This window comes from Rhopalosiphum padi, chromosome 2 (genome assembly GCF_020882245.1).
Source record: "Rhopalosiphum padi isolate XX-2018 chromosome 2, ASM2088224v1, whole genome shotgun sequence".
Taxonomy (NCBI): Eukaryota; Metazoa; Arthropoda; class Insecta; order Hemiptera; family Aphididae; genus Rhopalosiphum; species Rhopalosiphum padi.
This window is the reverse complement of record NC_083598.1, coordinates 42,514,347-42,537,243: the sequence shown is the minus strand read 5'-3', so window position 1 is coordinate 42,537,243 and position 22,897 is coordinate 42,514,347. Positions and strand designations below refer to the sequence as shown.

The 22,897-nt window shown below is 29.7% G+C and overlaps 1 protein-coding gene across 5 annotated transcripts; it reads left to right on the top strand.

Moving 5' to 3' along the window:
• The first annotated feature begins 670 nt into the window (after positions 1-670).
• On the top strand, positions 671-22,637 carry LOC132920026 (dynein heavy chain, cytoplasmic). 5 transcript variants are annotated; one of them, XM_060982038.1, is made up of 65 exons: positions 671-1,070; positions 1,194-1,463; positions 1,545-1,644; positions 1,715-1,888; positions 1,987-2,245; positions 2,315-2,722; positions 2,783-2,904; positions 2,961-3,198; positions 3,283-3,591; positions 3,660-3,795; positions 3,859-4,058; positions 4,124-4,297; positions 4,410-4,436; positions 4,510-4,845; positions 4,916-5,320; positions 5,385-5,506; positions 5,594-5,777; positions 5,837-6,097; positions 6,175-6,400; positions 6,490-6,749; positions 6,914-7,123; positions 7,489-7,635; positions 7,887-8,059; positions 8,131-8,869; positions 8,946-9,228; positions 9,294-9,551; positions 10,333-10,567; positions 10,637-10,823; positions 10,896-11,019; positions 11,087-11,175; positions 11,279-11,308; positions 11,416-11,651; positions 11,752-11,929; positions 12,284-12,508; positions 12,580-12,737; positions 12,809-13,019; positions 13,159-13,318; positions 13,390-13,577; positions 13,652-13,770; positions 13,865-14,024; positions 14,088-14,281; positions 14,391-14,652; positions 14,751-14,942; positions 15,109-15,289; positions 15,345-15,589; positions 15,651-16,224; positions 16,305-16,503; positions 16,565-16,682; positions 16,769-16,984; positions 17,049-17,204; positions 17,275-17,448; positions 17,514-17,678; positions 18,207-18,504; positions 18,574-18,962; positions 19,025-19,423; positions 19,504-19,796; positions 19,867-20,080; positions 20,140-20,334; positions 20,407-20,609; positions 20,682-20,812; positions 20,868-21,199; positions 21,279-21,476; positions 21,545-21,722; positions 21,782-21,878; positions 21,951-22,637. In XM_060982038.1, exons 2-65 carry the CDS (start codon positions 1,199-1,201, stop codon positions 22,120-22,122), a joined length of 14,091 nt encoding a protein of 4,696 aa, XP_060838021.1. In that variant the 5' UTR covers positions 671-1,070; positions 1,194-1,198; the 3' UTR covers positions 22,123-22,637. The 5 variants fall into 5 exon arrangements, with proteins under 5 accessions (XP_060838021.1, XP_060838023.1, XP_060838024.1 ...); XM_060982040.1 differs by lacking the exon at positions 4,410-4,436; XM_060982041.1 differs by lacking the exon at positions 11,279-11,308.
• Positions 22,638-22,897: the final 260 nt, after the last annotated feature.

Sequence of the window (22,897 nt, the reverse complement as noted above, 5' to 3'; positions counted from 1 at the left end):
CATGTACTGATATACTTATATACATTCATAACGAAACACACACGCTCGTCAAATGACTGCGTTTAATGAGTAATGACGAGTATTGACAAAAATTGACATTAGACAGTATGGTCATAGCGTAGTATATTATACCGCCACGTAACTGCGTAAATATGGTGCAGACAAGTCCGTAAAGGTGTTTTCACACAATATCATTATTATCACTAACTGTATAATGAAATATTTTATATATGTATTGTCTATTTGTCTGTAGTATGTACTTTGAGTTTGAAAGCGTAGTGTGAAACCGCCTTAATTCACGTAAGTCGTAATATTATTTATTTATATAACATATTAATTATTTGCTACCTACGCGATGCGACGACCACGGAATACCTAAATAAAAGTAGTAACTACAAAGCATTAACTAGTTAGGCAGTAAGAGTAACTAGTTAATATTATAGTACTGCAAGTACAATAAAATATTCATGCAACTATGCGAGTACGCGCCAACCGGTGATTCGACTCGTACGCGTTGGTCACACTGTAGGTGTATCAGAATACCCGCGTGTGATATAGGACGACGATCAGTGCCGTCGGCTGACGGATTGCGGACCGATGGTATTGTACACAATACACATAATTCCATAGAGACGTGAATGCGGTGCATCAATTGTTGTAAGTTGTCGGTGGTGCATATTATCTCTTTGCTCTCATATCTGTGTGTGTGTGTGTGTGTGTGCATATCCGATATCTGTGTGTGTGCTACTCCCCGTCATTCAAAAAATACACGTCTCGTTCTCGTGTTGTCCGAATTAGCATAAATATCATAATTAAAATTATTGTGTTTCGTCGCGTGCCATGACGCCTTAGCCCGGTTTTGTGTACACACTTAAATCGTATCGCAGCCACTCTATCTAACTATATTTAGCTGTAAGTCCGGATCGAACGTTGCTGCTCGGGTTTTCCCCCCTTATCATCAACATGTGAAAACGCGAAAACCGGCCCTCGATTTTCTCGCGTTTTCTCGTCCCTTCTCTAACCCCAGCACCGTCCCAGTTCCAGACTAGTTCCGGCCCTTCTCTGCACAGGTAAATGCCGCCTAGTCCGGTCTAGTTCGGTCTCGTCTGCGGTCGTCCAACGTACCTATTACCTATTATGTAGTAAGCTCTCAAGACAAGTAATCTTCAGTTTTCGGCGTCCTCAATTTACAGGAACGATGACGGAATCGCTGGACAGCGGCACAGCTAATACCATGTCGTCGCTGGACGAGAATGCGGCCAACTCGCTGTCCATTATGGATACAGCCGTGTTTGTCGACTATTTAAAGAAAACTGTATCCACCGTCTTGCACGGCGACAAGTCGGCTACCACGTCCATGCTGGATTTGGTTTTCGACGATTCCTCCAATCTTGAATGTGTCAAAAAGTTTCTGTCTGACCCGAACACCTCGACGATTTTCGTCCAGAAGAGCGTCAACAAAGGTTTCATTCTTGATGATTTCCATCTAGCGTAGTTTTGAGTTTCGAAAAATAATGTATACCCCAGCGTTAATATTTTTTTAGACGAAGAAACAGAAAATGGCGCCGACGGAGACGATGATAAAGATATACCAATATTTTATTTGTCTAATGAAGTTGTTTTCACCAATCAAAAAATGACAAGGTTTAACATGATTTTCCTTTTAAATTTGAATTGAACTAAATTGACAGCTTTTAAAATAATTTTTGTACAGCTTGTCCTTTATGAAAAGAGCAACAGTGATAGAAGCTGATAAACCAATTCCAAGTCAAGTACGACTTGTTCAGTTTAATGATGGTTCACCATATGAAACATTACATGCATTAGTTAGTAAAGCTATTACTCCATACTTCAAAAGTTATGTTAAAGAATCAGGAAGAGCTGATAGGTATTGTTTTAAAATATCTTGTTACTAAATTGTTGTTGATTTTTAATTAAACATATTTAAACAATTTATATCAAAATGATTGATATTTGTTTTTATAGAGATGGTGATAAAATGGCTCCATCAGTAGAAAAGACTATGGTTGAATTAGAAATGGGGCTTCTTCATTTACAACAAAATATTGATATTCCTGAAGTGACATTAACAATTAATCCAACTGTATTATCTGTAATAAGCAAATTTGCTGATGATCCAAATCGTAAACCAAAAGTATCTGATTTTGGAGCTCTTGTTGAGGATTCAAAGTTTCTTAATCAGCTTCAAGCTGGTGTTAATCGTTGGATCAAAGAAATACAAAAAGTAAATTTGTGTATAAACAAAATCTTAGCTATACTTTATGTATTTATTAAATTGTATCAAATTTTGTAGGTGACCAATTTAGATAGAGATCCATTAAATGGAACAGCTCTTCAAGAAATTAGTTTTTGGTTAAATAAAGAAAGAGCTTTACATCGTATACAAGATAAGCGTGATAGTTTAGAAGTTGGTCTTACATTAGATATTTTAAAACATGGCAAACGTTTTCATGCAACTGTCAGTTTTGATAGTGATACTGGTCTTAAAGCTGCTTTAGCTACTGTCAATGATTATAATACTTTAATGAAAGATTTCCCTATCAATGATCTTCTAGCTGCAACAGATTTAGATCGTATTCGTACTGCTATTGAACATATTTTTATTCATTTACGAAAAATACGGAGCACAAAGTATCCTTTACCAAAATTATTAAAATTAGTTGAAGCAATTTCCAGAGATTTATTATCAAAATTATTAAAAGTAAGTATTATTTTATATTTTAAGGTTTGTAATATTTTTACTAATAATTATTATTTTTAGGTGTTAGGTACTAGGTTTTTAATGCATATACCCTATGATGAATTTGAAAAAGTCATGGGGCAGTGTTTTAATGTTTTTACTGCATATGATGACGAATTTGATAAACTTCAAGTTATTTTGAGGTAAATATATATATATTAAATTTATAATATTATACTCATCAATTGAATGATTTTAGGGATGTAGTTAAAAGAAAACGAGATGAAACATTCAAGGTAGTTTGGCGTATACAACCAGATCATAAAAGATTACAAACAAGGCTTGAACATATGAGAAAGTTCAGACAACAGCATGAACAATTACAAGCAGTTATAATGAGAGTTCTTAGACCTACAGCCCAACAATCACAAGTGCGTGAAGACCAAGATCAAGGTCCTGTTTCCTTATCACCAGCTCCGGATACAAGTGCTATTGAGGTAATGAAAAGTTTGCTAAGAATAATTATATTAAATTTGTATTAATTACTTTAACTAGTTTATACAACAACAAATTTTTTATAGGAAGTGAATTCAGCTTATGAGAATATAAAAGTTGTGGATTGTCTGGACATTAGTCGTGAGGGAGTTGAAGCTTGGGAAGCCGCTGTAGCAAGATATGAAGAAAGAATTGATAGAGTTGAAGCTAGAATTACTGCTCATCTTAGAGATCAATTAGGAACAGCTCGCAATGCTAATGAGATGTTCCGCATATTTTCTAGATTTAATGCTCTATTTGTAAGACCACATATACGTGGAGCTATACGAGAATATCAAACTCAACTTATTAATAAAGTTAAAGAAGATATTGAAGCTCTACATGATAAATTTAAAGTAAGTTTTTCAAAAATATAACATTTATTGTTATTATACTTAATACTTGTTAATATTAATGTTTCTAGACTCAGTATCCACAAAGCAAAGCATACTTTTTGAGCCACCAACAAGACATACCACCAATAGCTGGTTCCATTTTATGGGCAAAATTAATTGATAGTCAATTATCTGCTTATCTACGACGAGTTGAAGATGTTTTAGGTATGATATAACAAACATAATATATCAAAATAAAATTGTTAATAAATTATTTTTGTTTAATAGGTAAAGGATGGGAAGATCATTTAGAAGGTCAGAAATTAAAAGCTGATGGTGATAGTTTCCGACTAAAATTAAATACTAAAGACATTTTTGATGATTGGGCTCGAGGTGTTCAACAAAGAAATATGGGTGTATCTGGAAGAATTTTTACTATTGAAAGTACAAGATCTCGTACTGGTCGAGGAAATGTATTAAAACTTAGGGTAAGAATTTAATTCAAACAATTATGTATGTTAACATTTATCTAATATGATTATGTTTATATTAGGTTAATTTTTTACCTGAGATTATTACTTTATCGAAAGAAGTGAGACATTTAAAAAATCTTGGGTTCCGTGTACCCTTAGCAATTGTTAATAAAGCACATCAAGCTAACCAATTGTATCCATTTGCTATATCCCTGCGAGAAAGTGTTCGTACTTACGAATGCACTTTAGACAAAGTAAGATTTTAATGTATTAATATTATGTATTATTTTTATATGTGTGTTTTAAATAAATTGTATGTGTTTTTAGACATTTATATGTATTTTTTATAAAAATTTTTTTAATTAGCTTATCAATAGGAGTTCTTATTTAAAGGTAGTGATTGTACTTAATTTGTAGTTAAAATATTTTTTAATAAGTATTTAATAACAAAAATGTTGCTTAACAGATTGAAGATAAAACTAGTATTGTACCATTAATAGCTGGGCTGCATAAAGATACTCAAGCTCTTATTGCAGAAGGTGTTCAAATGGTGTGGGAAAGTTATAAACTTGATCAATATGTCCAAAAGTATGCAGAACAAATACTAGCTTTTCAAGAAAAAGTTGAAGACCTTTTGGTAGTTGAAGAACAGCTTGACTTGGATGTTAAATCTTTAGAAACTTGTGCATATTCAGCTAGCACATTAGCAGATATTCTTTCTAAAATTCAAAGAGCAGTAGATGATCTGTCGCTAAGGCAATATTCAAATTTACATATTTGGGTGACACGTCTTGATCAACAGGTTCTTAATTACTAGTTAATATTTATTTAATTATAGTTTAAAATATTAAATTATTATTTTATTATTATAGATTGAAAAAAGTTTATCTTCGAGGCTTCAAGCAGGTATACAAGCTTGGACTGAAGCATTAGAAGGAAAACAGAAAGATTTGAGTATGGACACTGATGCACCACCTCAACCAACTAATAAGCTTGGTGGTGATCCTCAAATTAAAGTGCAGATACTTGAAGTTAGAATAACCAATCAAACTATTTATTTGTATCCAAATCTATGTGAAGGACGTGTTCAACTCATGCAACAGTTCTTTGCATGGCAAGCTGTAGTAACATCTCAAGTCAGATTACAAAGTTCTAGATACCAAGTTGGTTTAGATCAACCAACATCTCAGACATATCAAGATCTTTTAGCCAATTTACCATCCGGAGAAACATATTTAACAGCTGCATTTGAAGCAATGGATAGAAAAATAAATGAGGTATTCAGATATTTAATATAATATTTTAATATTTTATTATATTTGTAATGGTGTTTGTTATAAGGCTGAAAAATACATGTCAGAATGGCTAATTTACCAATCTTTATGGGATTTACAAGCTGATAATCTTTACAATCAAATGGGAGAGGATATCAATACTTGGATGACCTATTTAAATGATATCCAGTAAGAATTATGTGTTTTCTGTATTAAATATGAAAAAATTATTGAATTATCATATTTTATTAATTATACAATGTTATTTTTTTTTAGAAAATCTCGTAAAACATTTGATACAACTGAAACTCGAAAAGATCTTGGACCATTTATTATAGAATATGGTAAGGTTCAAAGTAAAGTAGCCTTGAAATATGATTCTTGGCATAAAGAAATTTTGAATAAATTTGGAGCATTGCTTGGTAATAGTATGACAGAGTTTCATGTTCAAGTGGCCAAAGTAAGTTGTTTATTTAGTTTAAAAAGTACTTAATTAAGAAAATAAATTGATTATTTTAGTCTCGAAATGATATGGAAAAACAATCGATCGAAGCTGCAAGTACATCTGATGCTGTATCATTTATTACTTATGTACAATTTTTAAAACGTAGTATGAGAGTATGGGAAAAACAAGTTGATCTTTATAAAAAAGGACAGAAGATTTTAGAAAGACAAAGATTCCAATTTCCAAGTAATTGGCTTGATTTGGATAATGTTGAAGGCGAGTGGAGCGCATTTAATGAAATAATTAAGCGCAAAGACAAATCTATTCAAACTCAAGTAATTAATACACATATTTAACAAATTTAGATTTATGTAACAATTCAGATTTATGTAACAAAATTGTGTTTATTTAGGTTCAAAGTCTTCAAATGAAGATAATTGCTGAAAACAAAGCTGTAGAAACCAGAACAAATGATTTCCTTTTAGAATGGGAACAAGGTAAACCAGTTGCTGGAAATACACAACCTGATGATGCTTTATCCCAGCTTCAAGTATTTGAAAATAAATTTACTCGTATAAAAGAAGAAAGAGATAATGTAGCTAAAGCTAAAGAAGCCTTAGAACTTAAAGATCCAGCTGGTTAGTAATATGCATTTATGAAAATTGTAACAATTTATAGTTTATATATGTTTAAAAATACATTAATAAACTTTGGTTTAATTTATTAGGTAGCGCATTATCAAGTGCTGAAGATCGTATGATAGTAGTTTTTGAAGAAATGCAAGATCTTAAAGGTGTTTGGTCTGAACTTTCAAAAATATGGATACAGATTGATGAAATTCGTGAAAAACCATGGCTTTCAGTTCAGCCTAGGAAACTTCGTCAACAATTAGATGGTCTAACTAATCAGTTAAAAGAATTACCTGCCCGTTTCAGACAATATTCTTCGTATGAATATGTAAAAAAACTCTTGCAAAGTTATGTTAAGGTAAGCTTATTTATTTATTTTTTCTATTATAGTTAGAGGTCTTCCATAAAATTTTAATTTTTAATTATATTTTAAAACTTCTGATATTTAATTGACATATTAAATCTAACCTTATTTATTTATATATAGTTAAATTTACAATTTTGGAAACTCATATTTTTCAGGTTAACATGACTGTAATAGAATTAAAATCAGATGCATTAAAAGATCGCCATTGGAAACAATTAATGCGCAAGCTTCGAGTGAACTGGACGTTTTCTGATATAACATTGGGACAAATTTGGGATGTAGATTTACAAGCAAATGAAGCTGTAGTTAAAGATATTATTATGACTGCACAAGGAGAAATGGCTCTAGAAGAATTTTTGAAACAAGTAAGTTAATACTTATGATATTTTATTTTATTTGTTTGATTAAATTAAATTTGATTTATACTTAGTTTAAATGTATGTATTTAACAGTTCAATAATGAATATCAGTAATGTACTTTTTATTTCTATAGAAAAAAAAGGTGTTTTATTTATTTAATTTAAATTGGTTGATGATACATTTATTTTCAGAAATATATAAGTAAATAATTAGATAAATGATTTAATTTTTATGTAAACAGTAGTTTAAGCATACAATTAAACATTTTTAACATTATACATTATAACTTATTTTTCAATTTATTATGTATAGACTAGATAAATAAATAAACTAATCATATTTATAGATTAATCTTAACTTTTGTTATTAGGTCCGTGATACTTGGCAGTCATATTCTTTGGACTTAATTAATTATCAAAACAAGTGTCGTCTAATAAGAGGATGGGACGAACTTTTTAATACTGTTAAAGAACATATCAATTCAGTAGCAGCTATGAAATTATCACCTTATTATAAAGTAACTATTAATTACTCTAAATTTGCTGTAAGACCTTTTTAACACTCAACATTTTTATTACATTTGGCTTGTATGTTATTAATACAATGATACTCATATTTTAAATTTTGTATCGTAATGACTCCTGTTTTGTTAGAAATATTTATAATACACATTGTTTATATTGAAATATTGTGCTTGTCACATTATGTTATAACATGATTATTATGTAAATGATTATTAATGTATAATATTATGATATGTAAATTTAGGTTTTTGAAGAAGAAGCTTTAACATGGGAAGAAAAACTCAATCGAATTAATACCTTGTTTGATGTTTGGATTGATGTTCAAAGACGTTGGGTTTACTTGGAAGGTATTTTCTCAGGAAGTGCTGATATTAAAACTTTGCTACCAGTTGAAACTTCAAGATTTCACAATATTAGGTAATATTTAAATTATTATTTTATTATATGTGTATACAATGTATGCATAATAAGTGTTATAATTTTTACAGTTCTGACTTTTTGGGCCTGATGAAAAAAGTTTCTAAATCAAGAATGGTAATTGATGTTCTTAATATTCAAGGAGTACAACGATCTCTTGAAAGATTAGCTGATTTATTAGGGAAAATACAAAAAGCTCTTGGAGAATATTTGGAAAGAGAAAGAATGTCATTCCCACGTTTTTATTTTGTCGGTGATGAAGATCTTTTAGAAATTATTGGTAACAGTAAAAATATTTCAAGATTACAGAAACATTTCAAGAAAATGTTTGCTGGTGTTGCCGCTATTATATTGGATGAAACATCCACAAACATTCTTGGAGTGGCATCTCGTGAAGGCGAAGAAGTTATATTTACTAACCCTATATCTACAACTGACCATCCTAAAATCAATGAATGGCTCACATTGGTTGAAAAAGAAATGCGATTTACTTTGGCTTCACGTCTAAGTGAAGCAGTTACTAATAGTAAACAATTTAAACAAGAAACTATTGACCATGATGCTTTTATGGCATGGTGTGATAATTATCAAGCCCAGATTGTTGTGTTATCTGCTCAAATATTGTGGAGTGAAGACATAGAAACAGCTTTGCACCAAATTCAAGTGCAGTGTGAAAATGAAAATGATTCTAAACCCAAACTAACTCCATTAGAAAATGTATTGGCCCAAGTTGAAACATCATTAAACTTTTTAGCAGATTCTGTTTTGCAAGAGCAACCACCATTAAGGAGAAAGAAACTTGAATATTTAGTATGTATTTATTATAATATATCAATAGTTAATAATTTGTAAAAAATTGTTATTATTAATTTTCATTTTATTTCAGATTAATGAATATGTTCATAAACGAATGATCACTAGAAGACTTATTTCTAGAAAAGTATCAAGCCCTCGATCTTTTGAATGGCTTTGTGAGATGCGTTTTTATTTAGACACAAATCAGACAGATGTCTTAAAGCAACTTACCATACAAATGGCTAATGCTAATTTCTATTATGGGTTTGAATACCTTGGTGTGCAAGATAGATTAGTTCAAACTCCATTAACTGATCGTTGTTACTTGACTATGACACAAGCTTTAGAAGCTAGATTGGGAGGATCGCCATTTGGTTAGTTCAATTTTTGTTATGCTTATAATATAACTCAACTTTGATTAATTGGTTTATTAATTTAGGTCCTGCTGGTACTGGTAAGACTGAATCTGTCAAAGCTCTTGGCCATCAATTGGGACGTTTTGTCTTGGTATTCAATTGTGATGAAACTTTTGATTTCCAAGCTATGGGACGCATATTTGTTGGCCTTTGTCAAGTGGGAGCATGGGGATGTTTTGATGAATTTAATAGATTAGAGGAAAGAATGTTATCTGCTGTTTCTCAACAGATACAAACTATTCAAGAAGCATTGAAATCTCAAATGGATTCTAAGAAAACTAGTAAGTAAATGTCAGACCAGAATTGTTGTGATACTTTAAAAAAAATATTTTAGGGTCCTTCTTAATTTCTTTATGATAACTTGTGTAATTAAGAGGACGTAGAATCCGCATATGTTGTCTCCGTCTTACATACAAATTTTTGATCACAAGTTTCAATATTGTGCTGTTAATTTTAATATTAGAGTGAGCTGACCTATTATAAAATGTAATGGTAAGATTATTATCCAGGGCCCCTTGTAGCCTTTTATTGATATTATTATTTTTAAGTAAGTTATGACCTTTTTGAAACTGTACATTTTAAAATGATCATATTTTACTTAAAAATAACAATACCAATAAATGGCTACGTGGGGCCAAGGATAATAATATTATTATTAAATTTTATAATAGGTCAGTTCACTCTAATATTAAAATTAACAGCACAATATTGAAACTTGTGATCGAAAATTTGCTATGTCTCACGTGTGTAAGACGGAGACAACATATGCGAGTTCTACGTCCACTTAACAACATAATATTCAATATGTGTCATAACTCAATTTTTTTTAAATTAAACAACTTAATATATTTTTAAACATGTAAATGTAATTTTAACCTATATAATTAATTTATTAATGTACATATTATATATTTAAATATTTAATCATTATTTCCTAAACTTATATTGTATACTTAATACTACTTAAAATTCTTTTTATCATAATTAATTTCAGTTATTTAATATATAACTATCATTTTATTTTGCTATTTAAAATTTATAATTATAATTTTTTTTTAATAGACATCACTGTGGAACTAGTTGGAAAACAAGTCAGAGTATCTACTGACATGGCAATATTTATTACTATGAATCCTGGTTATGCAGGCCGTTCAAATCTTCCAGACAATCTTAAAAAGTTATTCCGATCATTAGCAATGACTAAACCTGATAGACAACTTATAGCTGAAGTAATGTTGTTTTCACAAGGTTTCCGTACAGCAGAGAAACTTGCATGCAAAATTGTACCATTTTTCAAGTAAATAAACTTTTCTTTAATAACATCAAGGCATTTAATCTAAATTTTAATGTATAATATGTATTTTAGATTATGTGATGAACAGCTTTCTAATCAATCTCACTATGATTTTGGACTGAGGGCATTAAAGTCTGTTTTAGTATCTGCTGGAAATGTTAAGAGAGATCGTATTCAGCATATTAAAGGTATTAGTGCAACAACTGAAAGGCATAGTTTGAATGAAGCTGAAATTGCAGAAAATCTACCAGAGCAAGAAGTAATATATATATATTTTATTTATTATTATTATTATTATTAATTTATATTGTTATTATTTATATTACTTTAGATATTGATTCAATCTGTCTGTGAAACAATGGTACCTAAATTAGTTGCAGAGGATATTCCACTTTTATTTTCTTTGTTAAATGATGTGTTCCCTCAAGTCCAATATAAACGTGCTCAAATGACAGGTAAATAATATTATTACTCAACTATCAATTAAAAATAAATATATTTATTTTTAAATTTTTTTATTAGAATTGAAAGAACAAATAAGAAAAGTTTGCCAAGAAGAATATTATGTTTGCGGAGAAGATGATGAGCTTGGTGGTCCTTGGATGGAAAAGGTAGCATATTTATTATAAATTACTTAACAATTCCTTCTATATTAACTCTCAGTAATTAAATTAATTTACTATTGAGCAAATATTTTATTTACATGCTACCTAGTGTTATATGGGGGAAACATGGATCCAAAAGGTATTTTCAATAATTGATTATTGTCCTTTTTAGTATTAAATTATTATTTATTGTAGTTATTTTATAAATTAATATCATTTGTATAAAATAAATAAATTACATTTTAGGTGCTACAACTATATCAAATTTGTGAATTAAATCATGGTTTAATGATGGTTGGTCCAAGTGGATCAGGTAAATCTAGTGCTTGGAAAGTATTATTAAAAGCTCTCGAAAGGATGGATGGAATGGAAGGACAAGCTCATGTAATTGATCCTAAGGCCATATCTAAAGAAGCTTTGTATGGTGCATTAGACCCCAATACTAGGGAATGGACTGATGGTTTATTTACTCATATATTAAGGTAAGACCAATTTAAAAATGTGTAATTTATATTTTAAAATTTTAATATATTTCTTATAAATATTATTATTAATTATTAATTAATAATATTTGGATTTTAGAAAAATTGTTGATAATGTTCGTGGTGAAATAAATAAAAGACAATGGATCATTTTTGATGGTGATGTTGATCCTGAATGGGTTGAAAATTTAAATTCTGTTTTAGATGACAATAAGTTATTAACATTACCAAATGGAGAACGTTTATCACTTCCACCCAATGTTCGAATTATGTTTGAGGTAACAACTAGATTGTAATGTTTAAATATTTCGTATTAATGATATAGTTTAAAGTCATGACTAATTTAAACTAAATCCTAAACTTTTTTCTTTTTTTTCCTGTTGTTTTTTTACTTTTACTACAGTGAATGCCATTATTGCTTAATAATTCATTCAAAATAAAGAATTATGTCCATAGTAGTCTTTTGATGTGTATTGAATCTGTTGTATCTTACCTTATATTACCTAATCTAATGGATTGTTTTTAAAATTGAAAAATACTACTGATATTTTTTTTAAATATAATAAATATTAAATCAAATTCTAATAAAAGTTTAATGTAAATTAAATGTTTGGTAATTAAAATTTTTTTAGGTACAAGATTTAAAATATGCCACTCTTGCTACTGTATCACGTTGTGGTATGATATGGTTTAGTGAAGATGTTTTAACTACTGAAATGATATTTGAAAATTATTTGAGTCGTTTAAGAAATATACCTATTGATGAAGGAGATGAAGATTCAATATCTCTTATTCCTCAACCAGTTTCTGCTACATCAGGATCTACTGTTGAACAATTTATGTCTCCATCATTACAGGTATTAATTACATACATTATTTAAAAAGAATAATTTATATGATTTAAGTTGAATATTTTTTGTTTGTGTAGCTTCAGTTGGATATTGTAACAATGTTACAACCTCATTTATCATCAGATGGTTTAGTTGTTAGATGCTTAGAGTATGCTATAAAGCAAGAACATATTATGGACTTTACCAGATTAAGAGCGCTTGGATCATTATTTTCTATGATTAATCAAAGCATTAGGTAATTTATCTTGTAATAAAAATATATTTAACATGAACAAATATTATAATATGTAATTTTATTGTTTTTAGGAATGTTCTTCAATATAATAGAACTCATTCTGATTTTCCACTTCCACATGACCAATTAGAACAGTATATTCCAAAATGTTTAGTTTATGCTTTATTATGGAGTTTTGCTGGTGATGCAAAATTGAAAGTGCGTTCTGATATTGGTGAATTTATTAGGTCTGTAACAACTGTAGCTTTACCACCAATGACTGAAAACATTATTGATTACGAAGTAAGTTTTTTGATTTAAATTAATCTGTAGATGAACTAATTTTATTAATATTTTGTGTATTTTCAATAATTTAATAACATTATTGGTAGTTATAGTCGATTTTATTTTAGTTATTTCATTATAATTTGTTTATAACTAGATCAATGTCCATGGAGATTGGGTTCCTTGGTCTAGTAGGGTTCCACAAGTGGAAGTTGAAACACATAAAGTTGCATCACCCGATGTTGTTGTTCCTACATTAGACACTGTAAGACATGAAACATTGCTTTATACTTGGCTTGCAGAACATAAACCTTTGGGTAATTTAGTTAATAATTATAATAGTTATGTAATCAAAAACATCAAAATTAATAATAAAAAATGTGTTCAGTGTTATGTGGTCCTCCTGGTTCTGGTAAAACAATGACCTTATTTTCGGCATTAAGAGCTCTTCCTGACATGGAAGTTGTTGGTTTGAACTTTTCATCAGCAACTACCCCAGAACTTTTATTAAAAACTTTTGATCATTACTGTGAATACAGAAAAACACCTAATGGAATTTTTCTATCTCCTATTCAAGTAAGTAGTAATCATTTTATCATAACAATATTAAAATTTGAGTTTATATTTATATTTTTTTGTTACATGTAAAGCTTGGCAAATGGTTGGTATTATTTTGTGATGAAATCAATTTACCTGATATGGATAATTATGGTACTCAAAGAGTAATATCATTCTTGCGACAACTAGTAGAACGTAGAGGTTTTTACAAGTAATTAAATATTTATATTTTATTTTTGTAAATTAAGTTAAATTATTTTTATTATTGATGATAAATTCCTAATATTTATTTTAATTAATTGCAGACCCACTGGAGATCAAGCTTGGGTATCTTTGGAGAGAATACAATTTGTCGGAGCTTGTAATCCGCCAACAGATCCAGGTAGAAAGCCTTTATCGCATAGATTCTTACGTCATGTTCCAGTAATATATGTTGACTATCCTGGTGAAACTTCTTTGAAACAAGTAAATTACATAATATGCATAAATTTTTTTCTTTTAAATTTATTGTATTTTTAAATTTTTTAGATTTATGGAACCTTCAGCAGAGCAATGTTGAGATTAATTCCAACTCTTCGTGGTTATGCAGAGCCTTTAACAAATGCAATGGTCGAATTTTATTTAGCATCTCAGGATCGGTTTACTCAAGATATGCAACCCCATTATGTATATTCTCCTAGAGAAATGACCCGTTGGGTTAGGGGAATATGTGAGGCAATCAGGTAATTAATTTTGTTAAAAGACTATTATTAAATATGATTTTGTTTGATAAAAATCTTATTTTTAGATGAATAAATATTAAATAATAATTAAATTTAAAAATAATTTTAGACCCTTGGAAACATTAAGTGTTGATGGTTTAGTACGTCTTTGGGCACATGAAGCATTACGTCTTTTCCAAGATCGTTTGGTAGATGATGTTGAACGTCAATGGACAAACGAAAATATTGATATAGTTGCTATGAAACATTTTCCTGGAATTAACAAAGAAGAAGCTCTTCAAAGACCAATACTTTATAGCAATTGGTTACACAAAGATTATGTACCCGTTGAAAGAAAACAATTACGTGATTATGTTGCTGCAAGGCTTAAGGTATTCACATTTTTTCATATTTAATCATCATTCATCATACCATAGTTATTATGGTACCATTATTGTACTAGTTATTAAAGTTACTATTCTTTATTTAGGTCTTTTATGAAGAAGAATTAGATGTAAAAATTGTACTTTTTGATGAAGTATTAGATCATGTATTACGAATAGACAGAATATTTAGACAACCTCAAGGTCACTTGTTGTTAATTGGTGTTTCTGGAGCCGGTAAGACTACACTGTCAAGATTTGTTGCATTTATGAATGGTCTTTCAGTATTTCAAATCAGAGTAAGTATAATTTAGCAACTAAGTTTATTTTATTATACTATTTTTAATTATCATTAGTCTTCAGATAATTAGTTTTTACTATTTATTTTTTGATAAACTAGTTATTAAAGTACATTTAATTAAAAAATATTAATTAGAACTATTATGTTTGTTACTTTTTTCTTAGGTACACAACAAATACACAAGTGAAGACTTTGATGAAGATCTGAGAGCAGTGTTAAGAAGATCAGGGTGTAAAAATGAAAAAATAACATTCATACTTGATGAATCAAACGTATTAGAATCAGGTTTTCTTGAACGTATGAACACTTTGTTGGCTAATGGAGAAGTCCCTGGTTTATTTGAAGGTATGTAATAATTAAAAAATTCTTTCATATGTTACTTATTTTATTTTTTTATTAGGAGATGAATATACTACTTTAATGACTCAATGTAAGGAAGGTAGTCAAAGAGAAGGTCTTATGTTAGATTCAAACGAAGAACTTTATAAATGGTTCACTGGTCAAGTAATGAGAAATTTGCATGTTGTTTTCACAATGAATCCTAGTTCTGAAGGATTAAAAGACAGAGCAGCTACCTCTCCTGCACTTTTTAACAGATGTGTTCTTAATTGGTTTGGAGACTGGTCAGATACAGCATTATTCCAAGTAAATAATTTCAATTAAACTTAGAATTACATTTTTTTTAACTTTGATTTATTTCTTATAGGTTGGTCAAGAATTCACTCGATCAGTTGACTTGGATGGACCGCCAATGTGGAAAGCTCCTGATTTCTTCCCATCTGCTTGTTCTTTAGTTCCTAGTATTCCAGATTATCGTACTGCAGTTGTGAATGCTTTTGTTTATGTGCATCAAACATTACATAAAGCAAACAGCCGATTGGTCAAAAGAGGTTCACGAACAATGGCAATTACTCCTAGACATTATTTGGACTTTATCAATCATTTTGTGAAATTACATAAAGAAAAGAGAGCTGAACTAGAGGAACAACAACTCCATTTGAATGTAGGTCTATCCAAAATAGCTGAAACTGTTGAACAGGTGGAAGAGATGCAAAAATCATTAGCAGTTAAATCAATAGAATTGAATACCAAAAATGAGGCAGCCAATGCAAAATTACAACAGATGTTTAAAGAACAGCATGAAGCTGAGAAACGTAAAGTGCAATCACAAGAAATACAAGCACAAATCAAGGCACAACAAGTATTAATATCAGAAAAACGAAAAGATGTTATGGCTGATCTTGCGCATGTTGAACCCGCTGTCATGGATGCTCAACAAGGTAATACACGATTATATATTTCATTATTAGGTTTATATCCATAGTACTTAGTAACTATAAAATATAAACTTTTATTATAGCTGTAAAGGAAATAAAGAAACAACAATTAGTTGAGGTACGATCAATGGCTAATCCACCTGCAGTCGTTAAGTTAGCATTGGAGTCAATTTGTTTGTTGCTTGGCGAAAATGCATCTGATTGGAAAGCAATCAGAGCAGTTGTCATGCGAGAAAATTTCATTAATTCAATTGTTAACAACTTTAGTACAGAAAATATTTCGTAAGTCACTTTAAAGTGAATCATAAAAATATAAATATTATTAACAATAATATTTTTCTAGTGATGATGTTCGTGAAAAAATGCATAGTAGGTATTTGAATAACCCAGATTACACATTTGAAAAAGTTAATCGTGCTAGTATGGCTTGTGGTCCTATGGTTAAATGGGCTATAGCGCAGGTATAATTAATTTTTTTTTTTTTCTATTGATATATTGTTTTTAGTCTATGCACTAATAAAATTACCAATAAAAATGTATGTTTTAGGTTAGTTATGCGGATGTATTAAAAAAAGTGGAACCATTAAGAGATGAATTGAAATCTCTCGAAAATCAAGCATCAGAAAATAAAGTTAAAAATGAAGAAACTACATCGCTTATTGCTCAGTTAGAGCAAACAATCACTGAATATCAAGAAGAGTATGCACAATTAATTTCACAAGCTCAAGCAATTAAATCTGATTTAGAAAATGTCCAAAGCAAAGTATGATTTTAAATTAATGGTTTTTTTTTTTATTTTTTACTAAAAAAATTAAATACATTCATAGGTTGATCGATCAATTGCTCTCTTAAAATCTTTAGTGATTGAAAGAGAAAGATGGGAAAGCACAAGAGATACATTTAGATCTCAGATGGCCACAATTATTGGAGATGTTCTATTATCATCAGCCTATTTGGCTTATGCTGGTTACTTTGATCAACATGTTAGTGTTTATATTTCTTATTAATTTTAATGTTGTTCTATTCTAATCAATAGATTATGTTTTATTTTAGTATCGCCAAAATTTGTTTACCACCTGGTGTCAGCATTTATATTTAGCTGGTATTCAGTATAGATCTGATATAGCATTGACTGAATATTTGTCAAATCCAGATGAAAGACTTCGCTGGCATGCTAATTCATTACCTACAGATGACTTATGTACTGAAAATGCTATTATGTTGAAGGTATTTGTCATATATTTTTTATAATTATTGTATTGTGTTATTAAATATAGTATTTTTAATTCTAGAGATACAATAGATATCCGTTAATAATTGATCCTTCGGGACAAGCAACCGAATTTATTCTCAAAGAGTATGCTGATGCTAAAATCACAAAAACAAGTTTCTTGGATGATTCCTTTAGAAAAAATCTTGAATCTGCATTACGTTTTGGAAATCCATTGCTTGTTCAAGTAAGAACTATTATTCTATTATTATTAAATTGTCAATGCATGACATTTTTGGTGTTTTTACACTCGGTGTGTCAAAGAAATTAGTAAAATGATTTCATTATTATTATCTTAAACAAATTGTTTTTGTTTTAGAAATAATCCTAATATAAATAATTGTTGGGAATATTTTAGATTCTGAACAGAGCAATTAATGCATCTATTGATTTTACAATGATTTAATGATTCCTATTGAAAATGTCCCCGTACCCAAAAAAAGTCCGTTATTGGGAGGTATCTCTGTATGAATATGTCATAAAATATTTATAGTAACATTGGTCAATAGACCATCTTTGCCCAGAATCATTTTTTGTACGCAATGATTTATCATTGAATTTAAATTAAATACATACATTACAGTGATTTACTCCTTAATGACGAGGTTCACTAAACACTTACTGTACACTAAATTAGTTACCTACTTCCTTCCTCCTTTATTATTTATATTTTATTATGTTTATAATTATATCATCAGTATATTTAAACTTTTAGGATGTTGAAAATTATGATCCAATTTTGAATCCTGTATTAAATCGAGAACTTCGTCGTACTGGAGGTCGTGTTTTAATAACACTGGGAGACCAAGACATTGATTTATCACCAAAATTTGTCATATTTTTGTCTACTCGTGATCCAACAGTTGAATTTTCACCAGACATATGCTCAAGAGTAATGTTTGTTAACTTTACTGTAACTAGATCATCATTACAAAGTCAATGCTTAGATCGTGTATTGAAGGCTGAAAGGCCCGATATTGACACAAAACGATCTGATTTACTCAAACTTCAAGGTATATATAATTGTTAATAAATGTAATTATTATTCAATGTGTACTAAATATAAACCTTTATTATTTTAGGTGAATTCCACTTACGTTTAAGACAGTTAGAAAAATCACTGTTACAAGCATTAAATGAAGCTAAAGGTAAAATATTGGATAATGATTCTGTAATAACAACATTAGAAAGACTTAAACAAGAAGCAGCAGATATAAGCAAAAAGGTGGAAGAAACTGATAAAGTTATTGCTGAAATCGAAACAGTTTCACAACAGTATAAACCTTTAGCACAAGCTTGTAGTAATATGTACTTTACCATGGACAGTTTAAATCAAGTCCATTTCCTTTATCAGTATTCATTAAAATTCTTTTTGGATATCTTCAGTTCAGTGTTATTATCTAATCCCAGGTTGGCATCTGTCACTGATCACACATCTCGATTAGATATTGTCACTAAGGATTTATTCACTGTAAGAATTAAAAAATAATTATCTGTATTGATGTTTTAAAATAACCAATAAATCGTTTCTAGGTATGTTATGAAAGAGTAGCTAGAGGAATGTTACATAATGATAGGTTAACATTAGCAATATTGTTGTGTCGAATCAGTCTAAAGGGATCACCAATTGGTAATATATTGGACTCTGAATTCCAATTCTTCCTCCGTGGTAAAGAAGGAGTTTTGAGCTCCAATAACTCATCAGGACAGGGTTCTCTTAGTAGTCTGAACCAAGAACAAATTGAAGCCATGATTAGATTATCAAATAGAATTTCATCATTTAAAAATCTATCAGAACGAGTCGAGGAGATGCCAGAGTTTGGTCCATGGCTGGCACAGAATACACCTGAACAATGTGTACCCAAATTGTGGGACGAATCAGCTCCATTTAGTCCTGTGGCTACAGCCATGTATCAACTTCTTGCTATTCAAGTATTTCTTATTCATTATGATGTTAATTTATATATGATATACACTTGTGATTACTATATTTCTTTCAATTCTATAATTAGGCATTCAGACCAGATAGAGTGATAGCATCAGCTAATCTATTTGTTGAAGCAACTCTGGGTACTCAATTAACCTCTTCAGCAGAACGTGAACCTGACTTGGCAACTATTGTCTTAAACGAATTGGACTGTAGTGTACCAGCACTTTTATGCTCGGCCCCCGGATATGATGCTTCTGGTCGTGTTGATGATCTTGCAACTCAACATAATCAATTATTGTCATCTGTAGCAATTGGTTCAGCTGAAGGTTTCCGTCAAGCTACTGATGCCATAAATTCTGCAGTTCGTCTTGGGCGGTATATAACATAATATTAATTTTGTCTTATCATAAATAAATAAATAATGGTTTTTTTTCATCATTTTAAGATGGGTGTTGTTGAAAAATGTTCATCTGGCTCCTCAGTGGTTAGTGCAGCTTGAAAAGAAACTACACAGTCTTCAACCACATACTAACTTCAGACTATTTTTAACGATGGAAATAAATTCTGCTGTACCTGTAAATTTATTGAGAGCTGGACGCATATTTGTATTTGAACCACCACCAGGTGTAAAAGCCAATTTGTTACGAACATTCAATACTGTAAGCATTGAAAATCTAAATAACTATATTAGAATGTATTTTATATAATGTGATTTTAGATTCCGGCGTCACGTATGATGAAAGTACCCAATGAAAGAGCCAGATTATACTTTTTACTTGCATGGTTCCATGCGATTGTACAAGAGCGCTTACGTTATACTCCACTTGGTTGGGCCAAACATTATGAATTCAATGAATCTGATCTAAGAGTTGCTTGTGACACATTAGATACATGGATTGAAACAACAGCTAAAGTATGTTATAATTTAAAATTTAAGTAATACAATTGATTTTGAATTTGTTTAATTAATTTAATTAAAATTTAGAGCCGTACAAATTTACCTCCTGAGAAAATCCCATGGGATGCACTAGTTACTTTATTGTCACAATGTATTTATGGTGGTAAAATTGACAATGACTATGACCAAAGGCTATTGACATCATTTTTAAGCAAATTGTTCACAGCACGTAGTTTTGAAACAGGATTTGCATTAGTAGCTAATGTAGATGGTGTTGGAGGAGATAATAGGTACTGATGAATAATATATTTATTTTTATATTCATTTTTATTATTATATTTAACTAAACAAATTTATTTTAGGCATATTACAATGCCCAATGGATCAAGGCGTGACCACTTTTTACATTGGATTGAAAATTTGTCAGATAGACAATCACCATCGTGGCTAGGATTACCAAACAATGCTGAAAAAGTACTACTGACAACTAGAGGTATGTCAATAACTAATAAGTAACAGTTTTCATTTATTAATTCATTATTAAATAGGTACCGATTTGGTAAGCAAATTATTGAAGATGCAACAACTAGAAGATGAAGATGAACTTGCTTATGTTACTGAACAAGCTGTTAAAGACGGAGGACCTGATTCCAGTATTGGACTCCCAACATCTGATGGTCGTCCAGCTTGGATGAGAACATTGCATAACTCAGCAACTACTTGGCTACAACTTTTACCTCAATCGCTTCAAACATTAAAACGTACTGTAGAGAACATAAAAGATCCGCTTTATCGATATTTCGAACGAGAAGTCAACTTTGGTTCAAAGTTATTACAGGAAGTTATACATGATTTAAATGAAGTAGTAGCTATATGTCAAGTATGTTTAATGTTATACCACAATGTGCATAAATAATTTTGGATTATTTATTTATTTATTTATTTATTGTTATTCATAGGGAGAAAAAAAACAAACCAACTATCATAGGAGCTTGTTCAGTGATTTGGTTAAAGGAAAATTGCCAGTTGGTTGGCGCCGATACACGGTGCCCAGTGGGTGCACAGTTATACAATGGGTGTCTGATTTTAGTCAACGTGTCAAACAATTACAACAAGTATCGCAACTTGTTTCTCAACGAGGTGCAAATCAAATCAAAGTAAGTCATTAAAAATATTTAAGTATAATTATTTTGTGTTACTATTTTTACAATTGTTGTATTTATAGTCATTCCCAGTATGGCTTGGGGGTTTATTAAATCCAGAAGCTTATATAACAGCTACCAGACAGTGTATTGCACAAGCCAATTCTTGGTCCTTAGAAGAATTGATACTAGATGTAACTATTACTGATGCATTAGAGTATGATTCAGTTCAACAGGATGAATGTAGCTTTGGTGTTATTGGTAAGTTGTAATACAAAGGAAAAAAATTCTATTATTAACCATTTTTTTTATGATTTAAGGTTTAAAACTGCAAGGTGCGCAATGTCGTAATAATCAGTTGTTATTAACTTCATCCATAATGACTGATTTACCAGTAACATTGTTACGATGGACACAGTAAGTATATATTTTATTTACTAAAAATGTCTTGTGAAGGTATATTTTCTAAGTAAAAATTGAATTTTACAGCGTATCAGCTGAAGATCGTCTAAGACCTGATAAACTGTCTTTGCCAGTATACTTGAATTCTACTCGAGCTGAATTATTATTCACCGTGGAACTAGATGTAGCTCCCGGACAAGATCATCACACATTTTATGAAAGAGGAGTTGCATTATTAACATCTGCTGCTTTAAATTAGGTAAAATAATATGAACTAATAAAATGTTAATTAAAATATATTTATATATTTATATACATAATATGTTTAATAAATTAAAATAATCTATTGTGGTCCAAAGCAACGGTGCCATTTATTCTAATATATCCCAAAACAAATATTTCAAAAAGCTGTGAATTTATTTAATAACTAAACCTATTTTATTATAAATTTAATTTTATATTTTATATTAATAAATCTACTTTTATAATCAATTTAAATGATTATTTTATAAGTGCAACGAGTTTTTAAACTTCTATTATTTTGTATTTGTCGCTCAGTTTGTAATTGGTTATTATTCCTTTTATTATTATTATTATTATTATTATGTACGAGTAATCTCTGTTATTAGCCATAGAAGTTTAATTTGAATGCAAGTTACTTATTTTAATTTATTTTTTATGTATTTTAATGTGCTGTAAATGTTTTATTTATTGCTATTTTTTTAATGTATATAGAAAATGTTAAGAGCTTCATATTAAAAAAAAAGAAATTTACTAATGTGGTTTTGATGCATTTTTAACAATATTTATTAGATATGATATTAGGAATCCTAAAATATAATTAGTTTAAAAAATAGATAAGTGTTAAAAAAAATTATCAAATTTACGATTTCTAATAATAATAATTGAAAAAAAATAACAAATCTAAATTGAAATTTTAAGAGTAACAAACCAAAATGTATGTTATTGTTATTTATATTTTTAACTTCTTTAGTAAACTAGAATATTACTAATTACTACCAACTATAGGCAGA

Coding starts and splice junctions, on each gene's coding strand:
- LOC132920026 (XM_060982038.1), top strand. CDS start 1,199: ATGACGGAATCGCTGGACAGCGGCACAGCTAATACCATGTCGTCGCTG. Junction 5,507..5,593: donor ACCTATTTAAATGATATCCA/GTAAGAATTATG, acceptor ATTTTTTTTTAG/AAAATCTCGTAAAACATTTG. Junction 21,879..21,950: donor ACATTGTTACGATGGACACA/GTAAGTATATAT, acceptor TGAATTTTACAG/CGTATCAGCTGAAGATCGTC.